The sequence below is a fragment of the Spea bombifrons genome, chromosome 5, assembly GCF_027358695.1.
Source record: "Spea bombifrons isolate aSpeBom1 chromosome 5, aSpeBom1.2.pri, whole genome shotgun sequence".
NCBI classification, from domain to species: domain Eukaryota; kingdom Metazoa; phylum Chordata; class Amphibia; order Anura; family Pelobatidae; genus Spea; species Spea bombifrons.
This window is the reverse complement of record NC_071091.1, coordinates 5,519,368-5,543,224: the sequence shown is the minus strand read 5'-3', so window position 1 is coordinate 5,543,224 and position 23,857 is coordinate 5,519,368. Positions and strand designations below refer to the sequence as shown.

Sequence of the window (23,857 nt, the reverse complement as noted above, 5' to 3'; positions counted from 1 at the left end):
TAAATGAGCCGATCCTGAGACCCTTAAAATATGAACCATTTAATGGCTCATTGTGATGGCTCTAAGAGTGGTACTAATGGAAACCTTGACCTACTTAATTGAGTCACCTGCACTCAAGCAGGGATATCAACTATAACATATGGTAGCAAAAGCACAAATTGGGAGTCTTATATACAATGACAGCGGGGGAGGGGATAGAAAGCAGTCAGTTACAGACTGTGTGATCTTGACAACCTGTCCCTTTACCCGGAGACCTTAAAGTTGGGGTAAAAATCCCTGGGATTTAACATGTTTAGTCATTTCTCTATGCATGAAATGGCCAGCTCAGCTTTTCCTGTAGGGGTAGCTCACATAGGATGGCTTTTATCAATACCCACCTATTAGCGATACTAGAAAATATACAAACCCCATTCAGTTAATGACAGTAAAAATGTATGTTGTAGATCTTTGGTTGCGTGCTGTCCTGTGTCCTGGCCACGTCTGTGAAACTATAAGCTTCTCAGGGAGTGAAACGGATTATTAAGCCATTAACCGGCAAAAGTCAATAGAACAGAAGAAGAACATGAAGAACACTATGTTGATACTTAACATTCCGTGTTCCAGAGTCCACATGTTCCCCCAGGAGACCCGTGTCTCAAAAGCCGACAGATTAACGGAACATCTTACTGACCAATCCCCCCTGTCCCTTACCTAAATGCATATTAAAGTCATTATTTAGTACATTATTACGCATGCTTTACTTTTTAACCAATAATGGATAATGTGCATGATAGTAATAGCTTAAGGAGGACAACACACGTGCACTTTCTGATGAAGCATACTTGAGTATGCCTTTCTTGCTAGGTAATCATTCATGGGCGGAGACGATTGTTAAATATATAGAGATGATTCTGACAAACCTCCTTATATATGTGCATTTAACAAAAACCCATGGAACTCAGCAGACATTATTATTATTATTTATATAGCGCCATCACATTCCGTAGCGCTGTACATTAGGCTTTTATATAGTGTACCTTTACACTGTATCATTCCATTGGGGGTTATGAATAGCCATTCTGGTACAAAGTAGTCTCATCACCATAAAAAAAAAATCATTTATTTTCACTCGCTTTTCAATCTTTGCACCAGGATCTCATATATATATATCTATTTATGTATTTATATATATGTTTAAACCCTGGCTACGTGTTAATGTCGTCTAACAGTACATAGTCCATATTGCAAGCATGCGCAAAGTCTATCGAGGACTCTGTCCATGGTACTTACAGGCATGGTGGAACATGCAATAAACACAATGTACTTTCTGTTCCATTTAAATGAATGGTAATGGTTCTTGAGCCCTTTTCTGTGAATTTAAATGAACGTACACACATATATATATGTAATTACATGTGGACGGTAGACAAAGTAGTTGGCCATGGAAACTTTGTGCAGCAGATGAAAGACGCATCATGCTTACTTCCCTTCGCGAATGGAAGATGTCCAGCGGTGCCATCAGCTCGGCATAGGCAGAAAACAGTGGGACCCTGAAAGCAGTACGCCCATCTACTGTCCGGTGAAGCCAGGTCCGAAGTGGTCTTCATGGAACGCTTGCAAGGCCAAGCGACGCGGCTGTTCACAAGGAACGCAGGAACCGGGGTGCAGAAAAATGGCAGCAGATCTTCTGAACTTGACGAGTCAACATTTGAAATATTTGGCTGTGGCAGAAGGCAGTTCGTTTGCCGAAGGCCTGGAGCGCGGTACAAGAAGAGTGTTTGCAGGGAACAGCGAAGCATGGTGGAGGTTCTGCAGATTGAGTTGGGGATTTGGTCAGAATTAATGGTCTCTTGGATGTAATACCAGCAAAGAGGCATCTGATCGTCCCAAATGCATGTCACTAGCATGACAACCCCAAACATACAGCCAGAGCCACTAAGAACTAACTCCAGCATAAAGAAGAACAAGGAGTCGTGGAAGTGATTTTGTGGCCCCCAGCCTGATCTCAACATCATCGATTTTGTCTGAGATTACATGAAGAGAGAAAAAGAGGCACCTAAATCCACAAAAGAACCGTGGTTAGTTCTCCAAGATGTTTGGATGGCCCTCCATACCTTTTTTTCTGTAGTTCCAGATTATGTCGTTTTAATTTATTGTACAGCACTGTGGAATGTGATGGTGCTATATAAATCAATAAATAGTAATACTAACATTTAGGGGTTTTATGAAACATTTGCACCAATATATACAAACCCAGCCACTTCTGTACATATCACGCAGCGGAAAATGCTGTTTCTACAGCATCAGGCTTTGCAGGTAGTCTTTATGTAGGTTCACCGTGAGACATCGGCACCGTAAACTGGCGCAGTTACAACCGTAACGTGCAACAATTTATATTCAACATAAAGCACCAGCCTTACACCGCTAAGTGGATTAATGGGTTAAAGATAGGGTGATCAGCTGAGATTTGGAAAACTGATCTGACAGCGCCTGTCATTACTATCCGCGTCTAGCGCCACCTACTGTTCATAATACCGCCCTGCACCCAAATGGTTAAAGAGAATTGCGCAACTAGTGACTGCCTCGCAAACATATTTTTTTTGTCGTTAATGTAAATAAGTGATATATAGATAATATATTTTATATGTATTTGGTTTTACACACATACGTGTCTATATAACACATATACATGTGTCAGCGGTGTATATAACACGTTTAAAGAAATCCAGGGGCTATATAAAGAAATAAGGCGTGTATATAACACATACATAAATCAGGGGTGTATCTAACATGTATAAGGATATCAGGGGGTGTATATCACGATCACTTCGTTTGCAGTGTTCTTACGTAGGTTCAGCAGGAACAGTCCATCGGTTGCTATGGTGATTGCTCCACATTTAGGACTTTGCAACTTGCCCTCTACACATCGCTCCCATTATGTAGCTGGCTCTATACGTTTGTCTTCTCATATATATGGGCAGCTATATGGGCTGTGACGCTACGCAGCAGCCTTTGCTGTCAGTTTCTTGGGTAGCTGGGTAGGGCGGGGGTGCTGATTAACCCTTTACTGGTGCCCCCAACACACACAAACTCCCTGCTATTAAAATGCAGGGTAACGCGTGGCCGGGAGGGGGGGGGGCTGCCGATTAACCCCTTGTTTTCTGGGCTATGGATAATGCTGTGTGATGCCTATTAGAACGCAGTGTAATGGATTGTCTGGGGGCTGCTGATTCATCCCTGGCAGTGCGATGATGCCAGTGTACCCCCCCCCATCCCCTGCTGTTGGAAGTGCCCATTGTGCTGCTGTGATTATTACACGAAAGTTGTGTTGACTTCCTGTTTCGGGGCTGGCTCCTGGCTGATCTGCGTGTTTTGGCTTCTCAGATGTCGGGGAGAACGCGTGGGCGCCTCCCCTCACACGGGGGGCGGATTTGGGGATTTGCGAGGCTGTTCACTATGTGCGCTGCCGCCGCGTACACATCGCGAGTGTCACTCCTGAGCTGATTAGCCCCGATCCCTCCGGGCTGCGGATCTCACGGCGCACGGCGAGCTCCTTCTACTGCCCCGGCGGCTGCCAACATGCCCCTGCCCTCCGGCACTGGGAAGCCTCGGACCTCCCCGCTGCACGGTGTGACATTCAACTAATCACCCCCCACCGTGGCTTCTGTCTCTGCCCCACTTGGCACGTACTGCACCCCCTACCCTCTCCTGGGCAGAACTCCCCACCCCAACTGGGGCAGGAAGGAACCCAGGAAGTTTATGAAGGTTCTATTCTGAGATCTTTGACTTCAAAGTATGGGAAGCACAGCCATGGACACAAAGAAGAAGAAAGAGGCTTCCAAGAAGAGCAGCAGCCAGAAGAAGAGGATGCTCAGGGTCCACATTCCTGTGAGTGGCACTTGTGTGTGTGAGTGTGTGAGCTGTGCACCTCTGGAGCTGCCCCTGGGCTCCTCTCCCACATTGGGCTCTCACTTGCCCCTCTGTTGTGATACACTATCCACCCCACGTGCTCAAGGCGTTGGTCTACTGATCAATGGCAACAATGTACCCGTGTAACCCATGGTTTGCCACAGCAGTGGCTTTTTTCCCCCTGCCCTCTTGACTTAAAGGGGTTAAATTAGAAGCAGTTGGTTATATTTCTTGTTTTGTGCTTCTCAGAGCTGCGGCTTGTTCTCTATGCCCATGTGGGCTAACAGTGTCACACCCCCTACTGAAAGAGTTAACACACATAGTGAACCCCCTGTTTCGAAGACCCCTATGTGTCGGTCGGTGCCTTTTTTTCGTGGAACTGCTTGCTACTCCTGGGATTATTTATTGATTTATATAGCGCCATCATATTCCGCAGCGCTGTACAATAGGACATAACAAGTAGTGCATCACATAACAATATGGACTTACAGAAACAAAAAGGCCTCGCTCCAAGGAGCTTACACTCTATGGAGACAGCCAGGGTTGCTTGGCATTATCTGGCCCTTTGTTCCTCCCCAGCCAGGAGGTACCCTGTTTCCTACGCTGTGGTTTGGCTCACCTCTGTTCCTATTAAAGGCACCCTCCAGCCATTATATACGCGTTAATGCATATGGAAGATGAGCGGTCCCTTTACATCTTCATTGACCCCAATGCATCTGCCTGCATGTGATATACTTACTCCCGGTCAGCTGCGAGCGGGGGTCTGTCCAGCCCCTGTGTGCCAAAATTGCTCTTATTGATTACAATGTGAGCACTTTTTTGCCACTGGTTATCTGCTTTAAGCAACCAATCACTGGCAAGAATCGTTGGACCACAGAGGAGCGGGGCAGCTGCAGCTTCTACTCCAGATGTTTTAGAAGAATGCATATTTAAGTACTCGCATAGGGCGAGGGTTACTCACGCAGTCATTTAACATGCATTCTTCTATAGCAGGGGTGTCAGAGACATTAAACTGTCCCTTTAGGCTGGAGAACGTATATATACCTCATAATGTACGCTGTGCATCCATCTGTCCATCCCTGTAAATACTACATTGAGTAAGGAGCAACTGTTACTGGCGGGGACCTTGTCTGAGTAAATACAATTAATTCCAACTTAACGCAGCGCTTAGTTTGTGAATTAACAACTAAACTGTGAGCATAAGAGGCTTCCTTAAATACCCCGCCAGGGGGGAAATTATTTTCAATTTATGCTAAACCCAGTTTAGGTTTGTTGGCTTCCTACAAATATATTTCTACTCTATTATTATTTATTCTTTTATATAGCACCATCATATTCCCCAGCGCTGTACAAAGGTAAGGAGGGGCCGGCTCAAAAGAGCTGACAGTCTAGAGCGCTACGCAATGACACAGTGAACCCCAGGCCCAGCCGCCGGTCATCAGATTGTGACACGGCGGTCTGTTGTCACAAAATAGGATTTTTGTTCGGGATTGTTACTTAGTGTAAAAACATTATGAGTCAACAGGTGATGTCATAACCGTGGAGTACATGCCTGGCCCTGCGCATCAGAGTGTTGGGATGGATACACTTGTGGCGGGCAAATTACTTAAAAATGTGTCAAATCCACACACAACCTACTCAGCAGGAAAAGAGCATTTTTGATCCATACATTTGCTTAGAAACAGAATTTGCCAGCAGATCGGCCCCATTCGGCCCCTTTCTCCTGCTGTAAAGACTCAAACCTTAATCAGTCGTTGGTCTCTTCGTAGATGCAGGAGCCGTATGTCTATCCTGTGTATGTATTAGCCTCTGCCACTTCTGCTGGGAAACTGTTCCACATATCTACCACCCTCTTATTTTCCTGCACTTTTCCTGAGGTTTAGGTGCAGCCCCTGTTTAGTCTATCCACCGCCATAGGTAAGCGACATGGAATCGCGTCTTCAGTTTGATCTCCTGGCCAGAGCGGGAACTCGTTTTTTGGTAGACGTTTCTAGACACAGAATGTCTTCCTTTACTGCCGCACACAGCCGGGGTAAGCTGTAGGTAGCTGCTACAACTCCCATTATCCTCTATACCCAACATTTATCAGCGGGAGAGCTGCCTCGGTCCTGTTCATTACCCTGAACTGTTGAGAAAAAGGAGAAGAAGAAAAAAAACTCAGAGAGGAAAATAAACATTTCAAAAATTCACTGGTTTGGAAAAAAAAAAAATTCTGGCAGCCAAACAGGCGAAGCTGAAATCAACATTCGTTTAAAATAATCCTCTGCGTGAAGCAGACCGACGCTCAAAACTGGGCTCTAGAACCAGCTGCTGGACTCCAATCCCCATCATCCTCATCTAACCTAGAATTCTGTTAAAAACCTCAACCATTATCTGGATGGCAACAGAGGAACATTACAGGTGCAGCCTTTGACCTGTTGTTATGTTGCTGTCGGTATGGCTGAGGGTGATGGGAAGTGTAGTCCAGCCCCAGGTCACGGAGTGGCAGCCCTGGCATTGCGGGTGGCTTGCGCTGCGTCATTAGGGGCATTCCTTAGTCACCGGCTGGCAGCGGGGTAACAAGCTGTTTGGAACCCAGTCTGATGACTCAGTTCTGCGCCTGCGCACTGCCGTGTGTGTGTGCGAGGAGGAAGGAGAGCGGGGCGCTGGGTTCTTCTCCTCCTCCGAAAATTAACCCGCGAAACACCGGAGAAAGCGCTCAGTATTATTTTCTCTTGACATAAAATAGGAACCCTCTCTCTCCCCTACTTCCTCCAGCACTGCATTGGTTAATGCCATGGCAACGAATACTGCTCTTCCTTAATCACGCCGGGAACGGCTGCAATTATGTAACTAACAAGTGGGCTCTAGATTCTTAACCCTCTCGTTGCCGGTACAGGCAGCTTTCCAGGCTTTTGCCCGCACTTGCAGGCTCCAGGCCCTGGCGGTTGTCACCGTAATTGCCTGAAATATGGCCTTTAATTGCCCCGTCTGCGGAGTGTCGGGCTTTAACCGATAGGTTTGTGCCAAGCGCCGCTGGTTGCATCGTCCACCGTGTAGCGGTTCCATCGCCGCGCATGCGCACAAAGTTTTCGAGCGTTTTTGGAGAATGTCCCTGCCTGCTGCATTATATCCGTTTATACGGGATATCAGCTTCTCGGTTTGCGAATAAAGCGGTTACAATTAATGGATATCCTTTGTTTGGATTCTTTTTGTAGTTCATTTTAAAATCTTCTTAAAAACATTGTTTTTGGTCCCATCCCGACTCCTTATCATACTGGCCGTGGGAAACAATAGAATGGCTCGGTCTTAATCTCCCACACAGATACTCTAATGGGGTTATATTACGGTATACAGCGCTGGGGGGTTATATTACTGTATACAGCGCTGGGGGTTATTACTGTATACAGCGCTGGGGGGTTATATTACTGTATACAGCGCTGGGGGTTATTACTGTATACAGCTCTGGGGGGTTATATTACTGTATACAGCGCTGGGGGTTATATTACCGTATACTGTGCTGGGGGTTATATTACTGTATACAGCGCTGGGGGGTTATATTACTGTATACAGCGCTGGGGGTTATATTACTGTATACAGTGCTGGGGGTTATATTACTGAATGCAGTGCTGGGGGTTATATTACTGTATACAGCGCTGGGGGGTTATATTACTGTATACAGCGCTGGGGGTTATATTACCGTATACTGTGCTGGGGGTTATATTACTGTATACAGCGCTGGGGGGTTATATTACTGTATACAGTGCTGGGGGTTATATTACTGTATGCAGCGCTGGGGGTTATATTACTGTATACAGTGCTGGGGGTTATATTTCTGTATACTGCGCTGGGGGTTATATTACTGTATACAGCGCTGGGGGTTATTACTGTATACAGCTCTGGGGATTATATTACTGTATACAGTGCTGGGGTTATATTACTGTATACAGCACTGGGGGGTTATTATTGTATACAGCACTGGGGGTTATATTAATGTATACAGCACTGGGGGGTTATTACTGTATACAGCGCTGGGGGGTTATTACTGTATACAGCTCTGGGCTTATGCTCAAGGACAAAAATATTTTTTCTATGGGACTTCCCAACAAAACCTGCCAAATTTTAAGGATCCTGTGCCCCGAAATTGAAGATTGTGTGATGTCACACTCACTCACTCAGCGATATGCCTTTTGACCATTTAGAGCACCATTTACATCCCTTTTCTGCATTCATGATCCCTAATCTGGGTACTAGCTGTGCAAAAGTCTCCAAAAATGGGCCATGATGACGGCGTAGGTACTGTTCCAGGAAACTCGGGAGCAGCTACTGTATGTATCGTCTCTATGAAAAACGCTATAAAGAATCGTCCATTTGCTTTCGCTGGCACAGTCAGTACCTTGTTTAATATTACATCATATTAAAAATTAAAAATACCCTTTTTCTTATCATAGCCAGACCATTAAACATTCAAATCATAGATTTTGTATCATAAGTAGCATCCGAAGTCACGGTTACAACTAATACCTGCTCCAAATATAAAAGATATATAAACTATATGCGAAAGTTTTTTAATAAAGTAATATACATGTAGGAAATCTGGATAAATGCTTCTTGTGTGCTGACGTAGGCCAGCGGTTCCCAGTCCGGTATGTTTGCCGGTTTAGATATTTCGATGGGATTAAAGCAGGGGCGTCCAACCTGCGGCCCTCCAGCTGCTGCAGGACTACATCGCCCATCCTCCTCAGCCAGCCCCTTAGCTGAAAGAGCATTATGGGAGATGTAGTCCTGCAGCTGCTGGAGGGCCGCAGGTTGGACGCCCCTGGATTAAAGGGTTACATCAATACCTGATTAATTTCTGAAGTTGTTAGTATTTAGCGAAAAATCTTGGGGTCAGCTTTGAAACCTTGGGTTGTTTGGCCGGAGACATTCTTAAAGGGACACTCTAGACATCACATGCTCTTTAATGCATATGATAACTGAGTGGTTGCACAGAATCCCACCCTAAACTCCAACCCTATATGCATTTGCCCCTTTTTCCAGTCCCTCGGCTCTAGCACTGGCACACCGAGCGCTCAGGAATGGGGAATCGAACGAGCGCTCCCCGTACCCAAGCGCTCCCTTTGATCTCAGCCAATCAGTTGCCTGAAACCTCAGAAGGCGGAGGGGGCATTCCGCTGCAGCTTCTCCTGAAGGTACGTGAGTGTCCCTGTAACTAGAGACAGTTCTCTGAGATGAACTGAAATAGGACACAGGCCTAATACATCGTCCTACTTTTAGATGTGGCCGACCTGGACAGGCCTGTCTGTGTTCTTGAAACATTTACTTTGGGCAGGAGGCCAGGCTTGTTTTCTCAGGCATACGCCCTGTATTAATACGCCAACCTCCTCATTTCCCCAGGAGAACACCATAAATTAAGCAAGAGATTGCAAAGGCTAAACTTTATTGGCCAAGTAGGATTATAAAAAGACATTTTAAAAGAGGACACTCATAAAAAAAGGTACTGTACGTACTGCAATGCCCAGGCAGAATAAAACTGTTGACACATTGTATCTTGCTTGATAACAGAAGTCACCAAGCCCTGAGCCATTGGGAAGGATGATGATTCGTCCCAAATGCATTATATTACATTTATCAACATTAAACTGCAGCTGTACATTCCACCTTTTGATGAAGATATACCTTACATGATGGAAGTTCTAGCCGGCAGCATACTTACTTACCTTAGTTTACTGTTGCCAGTTTATACGCAACATTTTGAAGATGCGCTAAAAACATGTAATTTATGGCTGTTTGGCGCTGAATGAGTTAACAGTGCCTGTAGAACATTGATGATTTTGGTGCCGATATGGTGCTGATTCTTCCAACAGGAGGTGATTTTATTGCGTAAACGACCTTCCTCTTCCTCCAAGCGATTATTTATTAAAAAGGAAAATGTTGAGCTGCGCTCGGTGAAACCTCAAAAATATACGAGCATTAACTCTTTCAGTAACAGGGAAACCACAGTACATCGTGTTTAGTGACATATATATATAAATATATATAAGATCATCCTTAAAAAATAAAGTAAATAGTTTTTATCGTGCCTAAGGATATTTTTTTCATACAAGATAAAGTGAAAACAAATGAGGTGAATCCGGTGTTCTTTTTACATCTATGAAGTCTTTTACACCATGGTATGGCCCAGACCAAGCCATGAAGGACATGCACACATTTACATATTCTCACACTCACCCATACTTACACTTATACATGTAGACACTAACACATGCAAACTCACTCCATGCATCACACACACTTCTACATTTAGGACCCCCTCCCAGGTGACCCCATGAGCCTCCTCCTTTGGGGTCCAGCAACTGTTTTGAACTGAGAGCCAGTCCATCCCTCTGACTGCCTGCATTCACGTGGTGAGTTTGGAGCCACCAACCTAATTAAGTTTTAGTCATTTAAGTTGAAAAAAGACCTAAGTCCATCAAGTCCAACCCTTCTACCGATCCTTCCTGCTTTTGCCCAAAAGAAGGCAAAAAAACAACCTAATTAAGCTACTTAATTGATTAAGAAGCTCTAAAATAAATGTTTATTCTATCATTTATAGCCCTGTATGTTCTGCTTTTTTATCTGGTGTATCTGATAGAACCTCCTCTCTCGTCGGTGGATTCCGTAGCTTTACTGCCCTCACTGTAAAGAATCCCTTCCTTTGTTGTGAATGAAATCTCCGCTCTTCCCGTCTCAGAGGGCGACCTCTCGTTCTTTGTACATTTCTGTTAATGAAGAGCTCTTTATGTCGGCCCCGCACATATTTATACAAAATAATGAATGAAGATAATTACATTTGCTAATTTGGCAGAAAAAACAGCACCAGAGTAAATGAGTTTAGAAAGACAGAATCTCAGCGTCCCTGCTCTATCATTATTCTGACAAAATACAGAGATTGCAGCTTTTTTAAGAGGTAACTCATCAAGCCACCAAAGGATAGTGGGAGTTATAGTGCAACAATTCCTAGAGTGCCAAGTTCCAATCCATATTCTAAACCGCAATTAAAATATCTTTTTTTTTTGGTGCCGTGAAACAAAATTCAGTTTCCTAAAATTCACACCGATTCCCAGTCAGAGATTTGTGCGTTTATTTTGGTTCTGATTAAAATTGCCAATTGTTTCTCAGTGGGAATTTAATTTCTAGATTATTTTCGGCTCTTCTTGCAATTACTCTGATTGTTCCTTCCTTCGTCCTTAAAGTGACAGTTAAGTCGAAGTTATGGAAATTTGCAGCTTTGGACTTGGAAATTCTGGTTGTTTATTAACTCTTTATTTGCCTGCACCTTGTCAAGGTGCCGCGCATGGAAAGGGGATATTGCGTATTGTCTCTATGTGAGAGGAGACTGGAGGTGAAAATTTTTAAATGAAAATGTCATTTGGTTGACATCAGTAGTCCTTTAAAGTTTTTAGTGGCATTATTTAAGATATATATGTTAATATAAATTATTGTAATCCAGGGTCGGACTAGGGATACAAATCAGTCGTGGCACTTTAAGGCCAGGAGCCAATAAATAACATATGTCTAGTCTTTGGCAGCCACACGGATTCGGCCTGCGGCTGGCCACTTAAAGACCGTATGCCGTACGAGTGGCAGTGAAAGGAGGTCATCGGTGCCATCTGGCGCTGGACCACCAGGCGTTTACCCAGTCTGACAGATGGCTGGTCCTGGTCTGTTGTCATCTAAATCACTTCTTTAATGACACTTGGCTCAGAGAGGTTGGTTCAATAAAATTACAGTTGCCTTCCTAGGACAACTTGGTTGTTGCCAACCGGTTGCCTTGATGATGAAATCTGGTTGCAGTCCTGGGAATTTGTGCTGAACACCACGGCATCTCTAGAGGTTGTAGTACAGAAAGGCATTGCCGTATACTTACCGCCATTCCACCGAGAACCGTTCGGCTTGTTCGGTATACGCAGATCAGAAACGTTCCGCTCGACTCTACTTACTCTTCATCTGCTTTTAAATCGGTTGAAATGTTCTTAATAAACAGCTGTCACCTGGAAATGTCATTATCTGCTGCCTCGGCTCTCGTGATGCGCTTTTTGAACCATAATTAAAATCTCTATAATAGAACAATCTCCCTCGAAAGTGTTTTTCTCAGTTTTCAAAACTCAGTTACTCTGTGAATAGTAATTACTGAGACCGGAGTCATATATTTTATACAGGTTTAGGACCTTTTGTGGATTACTCATGCTTTTTTTGTTTATTAAAATAGGGTGACCACTTTAATGGTGGGCACTTGCAATGGCAATAAAGAGGGCTGTGTTGGTGTCAGGACTCCAGGACTCCAGTGCTGACACCAACGTCCTTTTGTCCCCAGCGCCCTTCTTGGATAGTCCCCCGATGCTCTCGGGCAATGCTCCTCCAAAGTAGCCGGTCCAGAGTCCGCTGCCTGGCATCGCAGCAGACCGTGCCCCAGCCACAGGCGTGATTGTGACATGACTGACCCCGGCTGATCCGTATAACCTTTCCTAACCTCGTCTTCACCCTGAACTCCCTATATCAGCTCCGACTCTTCATTTGCTGATTACCCTCTTTTGGTGTAACACCCCTGTGCTGTTTCAGTGAATTTATTCATTTTGATCTGGCTACTCCTGACCATGCTATCCATTATACATTTTGGCCTGACGTTACCTGTCTAATATCGACCCGGCTGCGTTTTGACCTCGTGTACCGTCTAGGGATTCGGTTGCTCTTTCTGGTGCCTGACCTCTCTGGGGACACCTATCCACCCAGCTGCATTCATAACACATGTGATTCCTTCACACATACATACTAGTACACGCTTCTATTATTGAAGGTACACTCTAGCCTCATATGCATGTTAATGTGAATGATGTCTGCGTTACCTTATAATTAAACATTTTTTTAATTGTTTTTTTTTACCCAAATTCATAGAGGAAGTCATCAGAATCCTTGGCCCCTGCGCACATGCGCATTCTGCGCTGACATGACAGTGTCTGCCGTCCTGGTATAAAAAGTTGCCATGCAGTTGTTGCAGGGCATGCTAATGATGCACATACACCATAACGTGACTTTTGTTGCTACGTGTTCCCTATTTATACTGTTATGGACCCTCAATGTACCCAGCTGTATGAGTATCCTCCTGATCACATATTTATCGGGGATTGAGTTCTTTGGTTTCAGACTTTGCCTGCCGCCGGCCCTGACCTTATCCAGATTATCCACATTACCCTTTTTAACTTTGCTTTGGACTTCATGGTGCATATGATTGCTTGAGTGTTGCTTTAAGCAGCATACAAAGTAGCTGGGGTAGGCATAGAAGCTGACAATCTACCAATGGGGATTCATTTGGTTTATGGTGGATGATGAGGGTGGGAGTTCAACAACAGATGTAGAGGCCAAGCTTGTCGCTATATCTTTATTAAATCTCCATTGCTTAATTTTTATTAATTCCTTACTAATGGAGTTTACCTAACATGAACTTCCAAGACATGTGCATTTTTGACATGATGTCTTCTGTGAACTGAAGGAGGTGTTTTCTTGGAACGGATTAGAGTCGAGTGAAATTATAATTGAACATATTCTCATGACTCATGGGAACAGAAACTTGTCACTGTTGCTTGGATCCTCTTTATGCCAGTTTTACTTATTATCCAGGGAGGAAAAAAGCTTAATCAGAAGTAATGATATTGTTTTATTTTAAACGTAAATGAACAATATGTACTCTGTGTGTGTATATATATATATATATATATATATATATATATATACATACATACATATATATATATATATATATATATATATATATACCTCCTGCTAGAACAAAAAAAATAACATATATTTTTTTCTAGCATACATATATATATATATATAGTAGCAGGAGGTATCTGTCGGTATTTGCCAGGTGTGCCAGTTGGCCAGTTCAGTCCTGTTGTTGTCTTGCACTAACTCATTAGTGTTAATAGCCTTGCAAAGGTCCGGCACAGTCTCCTAAAACAATGCACGTAGAGTGCAGGAATTGGAGAACTTCTTTCTCGGGTTGACATCGGGATTCCAATACATTATTTATTAAAGGGTCTTGGGAAACGAAGGAACATTTCCATGAAACGCCTTGCCTTTGGTAGACGCAGATGTGATGCCGGAGCAAAAAAATTAAACAAGAAAAAAATGTGATATAGAATATTATGGATAACCGAAAGTTTCTAGGTTGGAAAAAGTAGTCTCCTAATGCACTAATACCGTCAGGCCAGGTAGCTGCTAATACCGTCAGGCCAGCTAGCTGCTAATAGCGGCAGGCCAGCTAGCTGCTAAAACCGTCAGGCCAGCTAGCTGCTAAAACCGTCAGGCCAGCTAGCTGCTAAAACCGTCAGGCCAGCTAGCTGCTAAAACAGTCAGGCCAGCTAGCTGCTAATACCGTCGGGCCAGGTAATAGATACTAAAACTGATAGTCTGTCCCTTGGAGTAACTTCACCAGATGTTGGTTATCACAATTATCAGCTAGCCTTTGGAAACCAAAAACTGGCAGAGAATCATAGTTCAACAACAAGCGTCTCTCCCAAGAGTCCATGTCTCCTCCCCTGATGGGTATGAGGGTATCGCAGGGTTCTACTGCCCTAAAAGTCACAATAATGTATTGGGAGGCCGACAACAGCTGGGTAGATACTTGTTCAGAATGTTATAATAAAAAGGCATGTTACAGATGAGGACGTTTACGACATGTAGGTAACTCTGGGGGCGTTCAGCGAAACCTCCCGTTGAAACCAGTTTAACCAGCTCGATATTTCATCTGCCTGGATAAATGCTGCTAACCCAGTAAGGGCAGAAGGTGTGTGCCGCTGGTTGCATATCAGAAATGTAAACCATCGCTTATCCTCACCACCGCTTCTTCCTGGTTCCATGTGAAAGCCTTAAATCCCTTCCCATTCTATTTATTTTCTAGAGGAACCACAATTAGTTAATATGGTATATATGTAATATTACACCTCGATATCTCCTCCAGTCTTGGAGCTAATAATAGACTGCATTTCTTCCAGACGTCCAAGCACACGCATGTGCGCCCGGCGCCCGCCCATACATGTTGTGTAAATCCTAGTTTTAAATAATAAACCCTGAATCTAAAGGGTTTTAAAAAACGCCGGCGTTGGGTTAGGATTAACCCCTTAATGACAAAGCCTGTACATGTACGGGTTCAAAATGCATTGTTTTCAATGGGTTTAGGGACCGCCCATTGTCCTTAAGGAGTTAAGGATTATTAAACCTTTAATATCCCCAAATTCTATATGAAAGTTTTCCTCTGATGATAAAAGTCTGATTATTTAGGATCCGCGATGAAGGGTATTTCAGTGCCAATTGGATATTCGTGGCAGCTGGCAAATAACTGGGGGAAAACATAAGCGCGCGATGAACGTGTCCTTCTCATAGATTGAAAGGGGTGTAATTTCAGAAGAGAGGGCGAAGGATCAGCCCCTCCGTTTAATAAAATGTAATTGACGGTAAAAGTAATTATGATATTTCCGCAGATGTTGTTAAAATGGCATTTGTATCCCGCGTATAAATATCCATCGAGTCTTCCGCTGGTAGGGAACACCAAAGCTTGCAAGACACATGATACAAGCGGAGATCTTAACATTAATTAAAGCGAATCTAAAGACAGTAAGAAGATGAGACGGCAGGAAGAGAACATGCAGGAGATTAGAATTAGCAGAGAGAGAGCGAGGAAGGCGGCGGGTCCTCAGACTGACGGGGGGGTACGGGACCCAGTGTAAGAGACAGACGAAACAGGAGGGCAGACATTAGGGACCCATGGCAGCCGTGTCTTGGGACCCCTCAACAGCAACCTACAACCACCATAGTTTGGAGGTCTTTGCAGCCATCGGCATAGACGTCTCGCCCGGTAACATAGTAATTTAGGTTAAAAAAAAGACCCAAGTCCATCAAGTCCTACCCTTCTACTGACCCTTCCTGCTTCTTGTATCCAGAAGCTCTAAAATAGTAACGTTTATTCTATCATTTATAGCCCAGTATGTTCTGCTTCCTCTGTCGTGGTCTGTGCATCACCGGCCGGTATGGAGCGCTTCAATACGACATTACGAGTTCTTGGAGAGATCTATGCCGGTTGAGCATAAGATACATTAGGATACAATCAGGCTTTATTTATAAAGACAGCTCTGGACGGAATAAAGAAACATTCATGATCGAAAGGGAGCCGGAAATACCGAAAACCATAGAAGGCTTATAAAGGCTTCTCTTTGATCTCTCCAATGGACCTATTTATGCTATGGAGGCTCAGCCGGCTCAGCAAAGCCTCCATATACTTCATTAAAAGACACAGCATGTCGGTATAAGATCTCCTGTCCCAGCTCTCCTTTCCTTAAAGCTGTGCAGTGCCTTTTATTGTATTTGGAATGGCGACCACGGAGGGGGCTTCTGATGGCGCTGACCTAGGTCGGGCCAAGGGCGGCCAGAAAGGTAAATAGAGCACTGCGTGCAATGCTTAATGTTTGAGTCAAGCATATGCAACTGGCAAGATCAACCAGGTGGTCCCTGTTGGCAGTCATTCAACGGGAGTTAGATGCATCATGAGGAAGATAAGGACCAACGACTTATTAAGGTTCGAGTCTTTACAGGACTCGAGCAGATTTCTATGTTTCTAAACGAGCCTCTGCATTTTTTATAAAGCTCCCACCAAGAGATGGATTCAAATCACTGAGCACTTGAGAAAAGCAGGGGGCCGTATACATGTACCTGCTCTAGGGCTCCCCCTGCTGGTGCTCCTCCCAAGCCATCCCTCTATGGCACAGATCAGTTTTCATTCTCTACTTTTAGTGATGAGATATAGTCGGTGACAGCAGGGTCATCTCCTGCATGAAGTGCTTAGTTGACCTTGGATAATGCATAAGTAATGTGGGAACATTTCCTAATAATCACCTGGCTGATTAAACTATGCATTATGCAGGGCCAGCTTGAGAAATGTACCAGGGATGACCTTCCATCACGCATAAAAATTCTTTAAAAATGCATTAAAACCTCAACATCCCTGGACTCCCTGAGGTTTGGGTCTCAGTTTTAACCGCCCATACATCCCATGTAGTTATTCCATTGCCCATCGGGCCTGGCTGAGGGCGATGTGAGTAGCGAGAGAACCACCTTGAAAAACAACCATTTATAAAAGCATAAAGCCTTGGAAACGTTCCATGATTCTGTTTTACTTTATCTTTTTTCCCTTTTTTTGCAATAGTTTATTTAACGTAACCTTGTGCGGCTTCGCTGTCGTTTTCAGATATACATTTCTGTTAACGTAATTGTAAAAAATTCAGCTCTTACATTTTTTACATAAATACACGAAAATGTCAAGGATGGTGGCTGCAGACTTTTATTTCGTTACATTCTCACCTGGGGTTTTTTTAATATGTTTTTTTTTTTGCATTAGCTGTTTGTTCAAAGGCTTCGACAGATTGAAGGGAACATTTTTGCTGTTCTGCGCACGTCTTTGTTGCGCTGTATAATGCGGCGATACAATAGTCTGGAGGCACGACTACTGCTAAAAAAAAAAAAAAGACCTTGACATAGAATTCGCCAGCGGATCAGACTTATTCGGCCCCATCTAGTCTGCTGTAAAGGTCTTAATCTTTCCCTGATCTTCTCATAGAATCAGGAGCCCTATGCCTATCCCTTGGATGTTTAAATTCTCCCAATATATTAGCCTCCACCACTTCTGCTGGGGTGCTGTTCCACGTATCTACCACCCTCTGAGTAAAATAGAACTTTCTTACATTCCATCTAAGCCTCTGGCTCTCTAGTGTTAGACTATAACCTTCTATTTCTCCTCCTATCAATTGAGCTTCCCCCTGTACTTAAATCCCTCTTTCTAATATATTAATATCCTTCTGGAGATGGGGGTCTCCAGAACTGCCCCCAATACTCTAGATGAGGCCTGACCAGACATCTGTAACGTGCCAGAAACAGCCCCGTCTTCCTGCTACTAATCCTGCAGGGGGGTTGTTAAGCTGAGAGGGTGGTAGATAAATGGAACAGCCTCCCATCAGATGCGGCAGAGGTTAATACAGTGGGCGAATTGAAACGTGAATGGGATAGACATACGGCTCCTGAATCTAAGACAAGATCAGGGACACAAAATGCCGTAGCCACAGAACTCCCTGCTTCTGCCCCATCTATGCACACATTTGCCAGTAATCAGAAGAATCAGACTTAAATCCAGGTGGAAGGACTGCCCCAGATAATACAGGACTGTTGGCAGAGATTAGAGGGTCTGAAGGTGCTGTGACTATCTTATGTACTCCCTAATGGAGCCGAGATCTGCCTCTGTTGACAAAAAACATTCCCCTACCCTGACAGAGCACCCTCGTCTTGTTTGCCATATTATCTTCCAGCTTGCCATTAAGTACTCGGGTGGGCAAGCGCCCCACGGCATCGGTGCGGCCACGCTCTGCGAGGATTTATCAAAAGCATGGTGGGGTCCGGAAATATTTCAGGGGCGAGCATCTCTAAGTAGTTGATTCTACTAATGATCTTTGCCACGTGGCAACCCAATTATTATATTATTATTATTATTTGTTTTATATATATATCACCATCATATTCCATAGCGCTGTACAATTATTACACAACATTATATGAATGTTATGAATAGGATAAGAAAAACCCAGTTTGAAACAATTCTTAGTAATGGAGCCACAAGGACTATCACCGATTAGATACCGGGAGTTAAATAGTTTATGGTCAATTATTATTATTATTTATTGTTTTATATAGCGCCATCAAATTCTGTAGCATCAATAATAATAATAGTCCTAAAGCGAGGCCAGTATCCGAGTTATTCTGTACAGAGCCCCGTCGCTCACAGATCAGCATTTTCTAACATACATGAGCTTGGAATTAGTAGCCCGACGGGCAAGTTAGAACTCGCCCGGCATCTGAGTTATTTTACCGATTACTCTCCAGCTGTTTGAGGCGTGATATTCATTGTTACGTTGTAATAAATGTATGTTCTAAATAATATTGTGATCAGTAATATAGCACAGAAAAAAATAAGCAAAAAAAGTCAATCTTTTATAGATAATGTGTATTTTATGGGAGCGGCGAGTGTAACTTTCCAAAGTTTTCAGTATCTGCGTGGTTATTCCTCCCCGTTACATTACTCCTCCTCTTTAGCGGCCGTTCATTGGTTCTGACAGCCGTTGTAGGAGGGGTTAGGAGAAGGGAAGTCATTAGTAAAGCTTTTTAGTTAATATACCAGTAAACTTTTTATTCAAAGGGAGGCTGGGGAGGTCCATTTTTTTTTTACGTAAAATATGATTTATTTTTAAATGGTTTATTTATGGCCTTTATTGTGATATTAAAGAAAAAAAACCTATATATTAAATATAAAAATACAAAAATTGTATTTTATTGAATCAATTTTTTTCTAGAAACGAGAATTTATCTGTGCTTTTAATACGATAATAGAAATTTTTTAAAAAAACGAAATGATTGTTGAAACAATCCTTCATTTCTGGTGTCCCCGTATGCAAATGAACCACTGCAGAGAAGAAATGTCATTTGCATGCGGGTACAATCTCCTGTTCCATGTGGAGCTAATGAGACCAAAGGATGTCAGCGCCGGTGGAAGCAGACAGAGGCGTAATAAGTAGATAAAGCCTATTAAAAAATAAAAGATTTAGGACTCTGAACCTTGTTCCAAACAACAGCAAATAAATGATGGTAGTAAATCTGTTATTTTCCTTCTTTCTAGTAAATAATTAATGATAATTATTACTAAAATAAATAATAGTAATAATTTCTTTGAAATACAGGAGATATTAATCATTTGGAAGTCAGTCCTTATCACCAAGAATACAGGCTTTCAGGATCTCATCTCCTTGAAATGCTGATCCTAAAATGTCCAAAGCTAGAAAACCGAGTTCTGAGTGCTTATTATTTATTGTTTAATTAAGCGCCATCATATTCTGTAGCGCTGTACAATGGGCAAACAGGACATAACAAGTTGTATATGAAAAACATCAGACAAGGAGGAGCTTACAAGTGTTCCTCTTTGTAACCCAAATCCCTGTACCCCTCTTTCCTTCCCTGATGTCCCGCTTTCCTCCCCATGTCCCTCTTTCCTCCTCTGATGTCCCTCTTTCCTCCTCTGATGTCCCTCTTTCCTCCCCTGATGTCCCTCTTTCCTCCCCTGATGTCCCTCTTTCCTCCCCATCTCTTTCCTCCTCTGATGTCCCTCTTTCCTCCCCTGCTGTCCCTCTTTCCTCCCCTTCTGTCCCTCTTTTCTAGGAGGGTTGTACAGCCCTAAAAGCCCCAATAATGTGTATAGGAACAGCAGTAAGTGCCAAAATATACTTGATTCACTTTTGATGAATCAATAAACATATAAAACACCCATAAGTAATGGGTAATTAATTATTATACTTTATAGGCCCAGATTTTTTTCATTTTGTTTTTAGTCCGTTAGTTTTTTCGGACAGTGAATTTCATTCTCTGCCCTTTCCAGTTGGAGCTGATACTGGGAAGAAGCAGACGAAGAAACGAGGCAGAAGAATAAGATGGAAGAGTGTGACAGAGAGCGAGTGCGAGCGTTAGAGCAACGAAAACAATGAAATGCTTCATTTTCCATTGTTTCGTTGGGGTCTCTCCTCATTTTTGGACATTTGTAAAAATGAACAAAATTGCTAGGTTAAAAAGCACAATATAGACAGTTTTGTAGACTGATTGATGTCAAGTTCCTTTAGACTGAAAATGCCTGTAAGTGTCACAGCTTTTAACGTCACTAAATTATTTATTAAAACTACCGATAGTTTGTGCATTCAGTCTGTCATTCAGCGTAATTGATTTGGAGAAATTTGTTTAAAATTTCACTTCCTTTGAGAGAGAAGGCGGAAGTTTGCTTGTTTTTTTTTAAAGGGGAAAGTTATATTTATCTCCTTGAACATGACATCCAGCACTGTTTACAGTAATATAACCCCCCACGCTGTATACAGTAATATAACCCCCCAGCAATGTATACAGTAATATAACCCCCAGTGCTGTATACAGTAATATAACCCCCCCAGTGCTGTATACAGTAATATAACCCCCCCAGCGCTGTATACTGTAATATAACCCCCCCCCAGTGCTATATACAGTAACAGGGCCGGCCTTAGGGGTGTGCGACCTGTGCGGCCGCAAAGGGCGCCATGGCAACATGGGCGCCTGCCCGGGACTTAAATTAAAGCATCGTTTTTTTGTTTTGTTTATTTTTTTAACTTTATTTAACATCCTCCATATTAAAGTTTTTTTTAAACTTTATTTAACATGGAGGATGTTAAATAAAGTTAAAACAAACAAAAAAACGATGCAGGGGCACCGAGTTGTCGCTCGTGAAGTTTTGCAGCAACCGCTCGGCACCCCTCACTCTCCGTGAATCCGTCGCGGTGCCGGCGTTTCATGCTGTGAAGTGCGCACCGCGGCAGATCGGGAAGACGGACGCCTCCCGCTCCCACCGCAAGACTCCGACAACGAGGTAAGTAAGGATAGGGAGAAGGGGCAGAGGACGGGCATTGAGAAGGGGCGGGGGGGAGGCAGTGAGAAGGGGAAGAGTGGGGGGGCAGTGAGAAGGGGATGGGGGGGCGCCAGAGGAATAGTCCGCACAGGGCGCCAGAACTCTTAAGGCCGTCTCTGTACAGTAATAACCACCAGTGCTATATACAGTTATTGCACCTCAGTGATGTATACAGTAATAACCCCCAGCGCTGTATACAGTAATATAACCCCCCAGTGCTGTATACAGTAATTACCCCCAGCGCTATATACAGTAATAACTCCCTCGCTGTATACAGTAATATAACCCCCAGCGCTGTATACAGTAATATAACCCCCAGTGCTGTATACAGTAATAACCCCCAGCGCTGTATACAGTAATATAACCCCCCCAGTGCTGTATACAGTAATAACCCCCAGCGCTATATACAGTAATAACCCCCAGCGCTGTATACAGTAATAACCCCTAGCGCTGTATACAATAATATAACCCCCAGCGCTGTATACAGTAATATAACCCCCAGCGCTGTATACAGTAATAACCCCCAGCGCTGTATACAATAATATAACCCCCAGCGCTGTATACAGTAATATAACCCCCCAGCGCTGTATACCGTAATATAACCCCCCAGTGCTGTATACAGTAATATAACCCCCCAGCGCTGTATACAGTAATAATCCCTGCCAGCGCTGTATACAGTAATATAACCCCCCAGCGCTGTATACAGTAATATAACCCCCCAGCGCTGTATACAGTAATATAACCCCCCAGTGCTGTATACAGTAATATAACCCCCCAGTGCTGTATACAGTAATATAACCCCCCAGCGCTGTATACAGTAATAATCCCTGCCAGCGCTGTATACAGTAATATAACCCCCCCAGCGCTGTATACAGTAATATAACCCCCAGCGCTGTATACAGTAATATAACCCCCAGCCCTGTATACAGTAATATAACCCCTACATTCTACTATAAGGTGTCTAATATTTTCAGCTGTCTGATATTACTCTATATGGATGTATTTATTACACTGGTTCTGTTGGCTGCCCAATGCTATATATTTTTTTCCCAGCCCTGGGTAATGCGATTCTCCTTCCTTCTGCGTTTTGCTGGAAATGTATCCCCAAGGGCAAAACACTTTTTGTTAATTTTGAAGATAAACATAAAAACAGTTAATATCACAAGCAATTGAAATTTACAACATAGCTCCAAAAATCCATATCTATAATCAAGGTAAATAATTAACTGGCCATTCAGATCATTAGCCGGTCACCGCTGGTGTAAATTTCCCTGCAGGCAAAGTTCTCGATAGCATGATTAATAAGTTACTGTATATAAAGTGTTTGGCTGTAATACCGCTGCAGAAGGGAAACGTGCTTTCCGCCCAAACTGTAACAATGTAGCCTTTACGGGATGCGGTTTTTTGTTATTAATGCACTTTACTGACCCAAAGCAATGGAAAATCACACCAACGCTTGGAAACAGTTAATTCCTCTGTGTGCTAGAACTCAAAGGGTTAATGCACTTGGGTCACTAGAATGCTTCTTTTCAATTCAGTAATTGGGGGGTTAATAATTAATTCTTTGGTTATAAGAGGATATAGATGTAAGCTCCCTTCAGCAGGACCCTGTTGTTTCTTTATGTCTAATTGTTATGTTATATACGACTTGTTATGTCCTGTTTACCCATTGTACAGCGCTACGGAATATGATGGCGCTATAAAACTATATAAAAGTTTTGCTTGTGCCAACCACCCCTCCTCGGAGACTTCAGTGAGTGTCCTCTTCGGAAGAGACCCTGGACGGTCCAGCCCTTCCTCGACTTCAACCTGGGAGGGAAGGAAGAGTCTCCATATCCCCGTAGAGGGTGAGTGTAGCCTCAGAAGAAGAAGATTGAGGACCTGGTTTCCCTCTCCCCCTAAACCACTTGGAGCACCTGCCGTCATTTTCTTCTCTTCACAGCGACGGAGCATTAAGCACCCTTCGTATCTCCGGCGGGCTGCCCAGGGGCTCGTAACTCCCAGACGCTTCTAGAACGGAAGCAAGAAATGATGGTGACTCCTACGAGATCTCAGCCAGGCTCTGAAGGATATCTCGGGCTCCCATAGGCGCGCACAACAAGTCCTAGCATCCTTTAAAGAAAAATAAATATGTCTTACGGATGGGAAGTGGACGGGTTTATGGTGTTTAGGTGGTGGGGTGAGATGGAACCAGCTGGCTCCTTGCTTTCTTTCTCCTCGCCAACTCATTTCTATAGGTATTGGGGGGATAAATGAATGTGGAGCTCCAGCTGGTTCTGGTGGAGGGGCCGGCTCATGCTCGCCAATCTGGCCCATACCCCACCCCCTATGCATGGCTAACCCCACCCCCCAGCTCAGTCCCTCCCACTTCCCTCCGTGATGTAACCGACGCTCACAGTTTGTTTCCCTCTTGTGAGCGTTTGTCTGCGGCGGGAA

General features: G+C 43.6%; 1 protein-coding gene across 1 annotated transcript in view; it reads left to right on the top strand.

Moving 5' to 3' along the window:
- Positions 1–3,396: 3,396 nt before the first annotated feature.
- The window catches only part of PRKAG2 (protein kinase AMP-activated non-catalytic subunit gamma 2), an 84,204-nt gene continuing 63,743 nt past the window's right edge, over positions 3,397–23,857 (top strand). The window contains exon 1 of the mRNA XM_053468308.1: positions 3,397–3,867. Coding sequence (XP_053324283.1) covers positions 3,775–3,867 — 93 coding nt within the window. The 5' untranslated portion in view covers positions 3,397–3,774. The remainder of the gene's footprint in view (positions 3,868–23,857) is intronic.